This window comes from Pinus tabuliformis, chromosome 5_2, assembly GCF_031772625.1.
Source record: "Pinus tabuliformis cultivar Carrire ecotype Pingquan chromosome 5_2, CPIR1, whole genome shotgun sequence".
NCBI lineage: Eukaryota > Viridiplantae > Streptophyta > Pinopsida > Pinales > Pinaceae > Pinus > Pinus tabuliformis.
In genome coordinates, this window is record NC_142306.1 from 227735753 (window position 1) to 227741913 (window position 6161).

A 6161-nucleotide genomic window follows, 5' to 3' on the forward strand; every position below is an offset into this window, starting at 1 on the left:
TATCTATAGGCATCAACCCATACAAATAGTTTATTAAGAAAGTTCACTTTTTGACCATATGGGTGAATGAGAACACTTTATCCTTTACATGCATCATATACTTGAAGAAATTCCAAAGTTACTATTTTGAAAATGAGCGGAGTGTTCACCCAAATTATTGGACATTGCTATTTCTAGACACACAGTTTTCCAAAAAATTGAACTATAAAAATTAACATTTTAAAAAACATCAAACACTTGTTACATGATACTTTTCACACTTGTAAAATTAAAAAGTCATAAAAATAACTAAATTATAATTTTATTTCCAATTATTATTACTAATAATAATTTATTAAAAAAAATAATCTAACTAATAAACAAAATAACATTTTTTATCCAATAATAAAATTACAAAAATGATAATTATTTTTCGTTTTAATTATCATTTAAATATACTTTATCATTATTACCTTTCTTTTTCTTTATCATTTAGATATACTTTATCATTTAGATATAGAGCGATAATAATAAGAATAAAGTGTTGGTAACTTTTCTTCGTCATTGAATATCCATACAAAAAGCAATGGTCAGTTTTCTTCATCATTCAATATCCATATGGATATAAACAGATGAAAATATCGAAGTCGTTATGATATATATGCTGTGGTGGATTTTATAAACTGATAACAATTTCCAATTGTTATGTCATATATGTCGTGGATTTTATATAGACCACCAGATTCTAAAGCAATTAGAATCGCCCATATGGATATCTCCCTCACGATGCCAATGCTTGAATATTTATCGCCCATATGATGCCAATTGGAATTGGTTTACAGTTCATTTTCTTAAACAAATCGGTTATACGTAGGCATGGGGGGTTCCTCGACATGGTAAGGCCAATCAAAACAGTAAAAGGATTATAAATGTATTATGAGTTGTTCAAAAATAAATTCTCGTGACAAACAAGGCAATGGCCCCGAAACAAAACCTTAAAAAGTTGCATGCAGTAGGTCCCAGAGGATGCACACTGCCACAAATTATTTTCACACTCCTCAACATTTTGACTTGTGGCTGATCGACTGCACGTCTCAGCCACTTGTGCATTTATCTTCACGCATTTTGGTCTCCCACTTCCACGCTCTGTTGGCTGTTAGAATTTGTTTCGTCAGCGCTGGCGATCTCTTTCAATCCAATCTCTGGGTCTAGTCGGTCCAGTACTTTCTGTTCTTCATGAATTTGTTGCTTCCGGTACATACAATACAGAACTATCTGACTTATTCCCAATGGTAGACCAACTATATTTGGACACTGCATTGACCGCAACACAGTATGAAACTCAGTTTTTATAGCTATTTGAGGTTATGATTCCTTGAAAAATATAAGAAAATTTGTAGAAAAGGCTGCATTATATTGATGTTACCGCCAAGATGAGGTCTTTGTCCAAAAGGAAGTAAGTCATCCATAAACAACTGTTAATAAATGCGAACAGGGAGAAATGAATGGGCATAAACTCCACACTCTTAGTCCGTATCACCAATTTCTACCCACGTAAAAGAATGGGAGGAAGTCGTCAAGACTTATTTGATTCAAATATTATAATAAAACCTTATAAATTACATTGCTGAATGTAAAAACGCCGTGAAATATACTTACAATGATGGAAAGTGGAGAAGCATACATAACAACGGTGACAATCATTCCCGAAGTCCCTACCATCGTTTTTCTACTCTTGTGATCATGAAGAGCAAGCTGAGAAACTGTTGCGATAGAGGCAAACAACATGATTACACCCACGAGTATTGTCACCATTGCTAACTGAGTAACAAACAATCAATTCAGTATATCCAAGTCAGTCTTCGCTTCAGCTCTTTGCTCGACATTTAGCAGTCCTCTTATATATAGAGATGAGTTTTTATAGTAGCTGTGAGATCTTTAGTTCAACTTATGCAGTAAAGCTGATAGAGAAACCAATGAATATTACTAATTAACTGATAAAAGAATATGAGACTTGAAAACTACCTTGGATTTGCGTGGAGCGAATTTCAGATATATACAAACGAACAGAAGCTCGAAAATGATTCCAATGCCATTGACAGACAACACCAGGACGTTTTCGAAACCATTACTGATGAGAGGTGAGCCATACCATGTGTAAAGGAGACAATTTAGCAGAGCTATTGCATAGGGGAAGCCTGAGAAATCCTCTGTCGATCCTTTCTTAATCACTCTCCTAAAAGTAATGCTGCATATAAATATTTAGTTAGAGGAATTATAGTTCAATTTATACAACCGAAATAGTTGATCTCAGCTGAATTTTTTCTTAAAAGGATACTTCAAAAAAATGAATCGCCTTACATTGGGGCTCCGTACAGCAGTAAGGAAGCTGCGTTTCCTGATACATTAAACAATACAAAGCGCTCGTGTTTTGAGACATTGTTCAATGCTTTACAGAACTATGCAAGTGAAGAGCACAATAAACGAATGAAACTAAAATGCAGGGAATGAAAGCATTTTGAATGGTAAAACTTAAAAAGAATGAAAGAGAATAGCAAGCACCTAGAATGCCGACCGAAAACTGTACGTAGTTAGCCATGTTTCCTATATCAAAAATCTAAGAAAATCAAAAGCTCAAGCACCAAGATGGTGGAATGGAGGAAGCAGCTAAGAGAGCGGAGAAGAGAATGATGGCATTTGTTTCCACCATGGTGTAATTCTTGAAAGTCTTAAGGGAAATTTATAGTCAGGAGACAAACATCCTCTCAGATGCTTGTCCGTCGTGTAAAGCAAGATAACTTGCCTTAGCCTGTTCTGTCGTATATAAGATAGGCTCAGATCTGTGTTATCTCTTCTTATATCGCGTGGAGTAATTAAGGTGTGACTCGTGTCATATCTATTCTAAAGTTAAACAAATGGAAAGAAACATGACGACAAGACCCGAACCTAAAATCATAGTTTTTCATATTCTACTCTCCACTAAGATGCATGCCGAATCGAAGAATCTCCAAATCTGATTCTTTGGCAACAGGGTGGAATAATTTTCTGGCTGGAAATGATGAACGCTGGATGTGAACATTTGAATAATATAAAGGCATTATATGGGTTGGTTGACACATTTTACGTACCAACAAAGGAAGGGTCCTGGAAGGTTGGAAAGGCTCCTGCGTGGTGCGCAGCTGTAAGTGAAGTAAAAAAGCTGAGTGGAGTAGGGTCTGTGCATCATAGAAAATGACAGACATACAGTGGACCTGCTCACATTCATAAAACCTACGCAGCATGAAAAGGCTGTGTACGGCCGACATTGCAACGGCGTTCACGACGCAGAGAATATCTTTTGCAAATTCCAAAGAATTGTTGCAACTGAGTTTATGACGTGGACAATGTCTTTTACGAATGCCAGTATATTTGAATAACAGTCGCTAGTCCTTTTTCATAGTCATCTCACTTGCTCTGTACTTGTAAGTTCGATCGTTAACCTAATGTGGGGTAGTAGTATATTATATTTGCTTAAATATAATGGAGGTCATGTACTATCCCACGCCTTAATGTCCTTATAGCATTGTATATATATTAGTTGCTATATTTGACTACCACAGGCAAGGTGCAACATGCCGCTGCGTTTTACAGGTAAATGATGGGTGTTCTATTTTGCTGTCAAGATTTTCGGGTTGGAATTTTTAAACAGACTCAAAGGTTAAATGGGATAGTTTCCATATTTTTCGATTTGTAATTTTTAATATTAAATAAAAAATTTAAAAATTTTGCAAAATTTTAAACTATATTTAACAAACAAATTACCCCTAACCAACAAACTACCCATCAAATTCCATCCTGGTCGGGAGGGATTCATTTCGTTAATCTGTGCGATAACATTATAAAAAATTAAACTTTTCATAATTAGAAATAATCTCCAATCAACTCTTTATATGTATGCACGATTGGCTCATCTCAGGAATTGCGCTTCATCTCATCGATTGGGACTTGCGTGCCCTGATATTTCCATTGACGTCACAGGTGACAACGAGATTACCACCGAGTGGGTGCTCAAATTCTATCGCCAACTCCCCACGTCAAATAAAAAGGCCAAACCTGTAGCTGTATTTTAAAAATTATGTTTCTTTGTTTTATATGGAAATTTTAGTCATGTTTGCAAAATAGGCTACCGTACTTTTGTAAATGTAAGTAAAATTATCAAAATTTATAATTTCAAGTGATTAAAAAAATTTGATGGAGTTAAATCTATTTACACCATGAAAAATATGATTTAAACACTGCATCCACACAAAAAAATTATTTTTTTCTCAAATTCAAGTCACTTTTAACCGTCCAATCAATTCCTAGGTCTCGTTAGACAACTCCAAAACCCTAAATATTTGACCTATTTATTCGCTATATTTTTAACCCAACATTATTTTCTACAATTATTTATTTTTGGCTCTTTTTGGTATAATTTGCAGTTAATTGTGTACCGTAAAGATTTTTAAAATCACACCGTTTCACTTGCTTACGGCCCAAAAATCCTAATAAAAAAGTTAAAATTTTGGAATCAAACTTAAATAATATTTTATTGAAAAATTAAAATAACTATAATAACTTATACATCAATATGTTGCGTAATTGTTAATGGAGTAAACAATATAGAGTTTATAATTTTATTAGTGGTATTGCGATCATAATTATAATAATTTTAAAAAAATTCAATTTCATTGTTAATGTAGATCATGGATCTGAACATCTGTTAAAAAAAAATTGTTAATAATAATTAATAATAAGGAATTGAGATTTATTTAAAGGTAATTATATATTTTTAATTTTTCAATTTAATAATTATAAAAAACAAAAACATATTATAAATACATGGTGTCATATTATGTTTTTTTATTACATATTTTTTTGTCACATTAAGTTCTTTTTAAATGTTTATATATTTAGTTCATATATTAATTTATTTTATTATTATAATAATAATTTAAAATAAAATTATAATTTAGTTAATTTTTATGTTGTTTTTAGTTATGGCAATCTAAGATATATCATATGATAAGTATCTTTATACTTATTATGGATTGATATCTATTATGTTTACTATTCATTTAATTGATAGAAGTGACTAACTTATCTCGATGACATCTATATGTTGCACAATTGTGAAACTATGTAACCTAAATATAATTTATGATTTAAATAGTTGCATTGAAAAATATTTTTATAATATATGAGGGAGATAGTCAATTCCCTCAATATTTAATATGGAGTTGAATTGCCATTTAAAATAAAAAATTAATAACTCTAAAAGATTTTAATATTTACCAAAAACAAAATATTTCAATATTCATTTTAAGTACAAGAACTTCTCATTTCCCCATACCAAGTAGAAGTATCATTTTTCAATACTTAATATGGAATGTATTCTCATCTAAAAAAATGTTCATAACACCTTGCAACCAATACAATTATCTATTGAAAATTAATCCTCAACACCTTTGGCTAAGTAATTGAAACATTAGAAAATAGTATTTTATGCATTTCATGGATTCATCAATGTTAGTTTTCAGGAATTTCTATGGTTTCTCAAGTGTTATGCGCACTAAATGAAAATTCCTATTAGTACATCGAGTAAGACAAGTTCCATGGTCATTATTGGTGCATTTTCAAGAGATTTAAGTGTTCACATACATATAGAACCAATTTTCAAAGTTTGTTCATTTCCATTATCAAGGATGAACTCTTCATATAAGAAGAGGTCATGGAGCAACATGCAAAGCAAAAGAAGACGAATAATAAGAAGAGGCCATTAAAAAAAATTCAAAGCAAGAGAAGAATAGTAACAAGAAGAAATCATGGAGAAATATTCTAAACAAGAGAAGAGTGTCGAGTTATGTTGTCAAATGTTCTTAGAGATTTATTCCTTTGAGATTTTAGTTTGTGGGAATGGTTTCCATATTTTAGCTTATTTTCTTCCATTGAATAAACATGACTATTTTCCTGATTTAGAGACGAGAGGATTTAAGGGACATAAATAGAAACTCCTAATGAAGATTGGAGAAGGCCCCTTCACTCTAGCTCATCCCCTTTGGTGTTATCTTCAAGGCTACAAAGTTATCCATTGTGAATAAGGATAAGATAGCATAGTTTCTTTCCCCATTATTTCCTATATATTTATATTTTATTTCTTCTTA

The 6161-nt window shown here is 32.0% G+C and overlaps 1 protein-coding gene across 1 annotated transcript; it reads right to left on the reverse strand.

Annotated features, from left to right (window-relative positions):
* Positions 1-1095: 1095 nt before the first annotated feature.
* LOC149158364 (bidirectional sugar transporter SWEET3b-like) lies at positions 1096-2578 on the reverse strand. The gene is made up of 5 exons (XM_089433964.1): positions 2555-2578; positions 2341-2438; positions 2005-2227; positions 1639-1800; positions 1096-1293 (listed from the first exon to the last, which is right to left on the reverse strand). Exons 1-5 carry the CDS (start codon positions 2576-2578, stop codon positions 1096-1098), a joined length of 705 nt encoding a protein of 234 aa, XP_089290090.1.
* Between the last annotated feature and the right edge of the window lie 3583 nt (positions 2579-6161).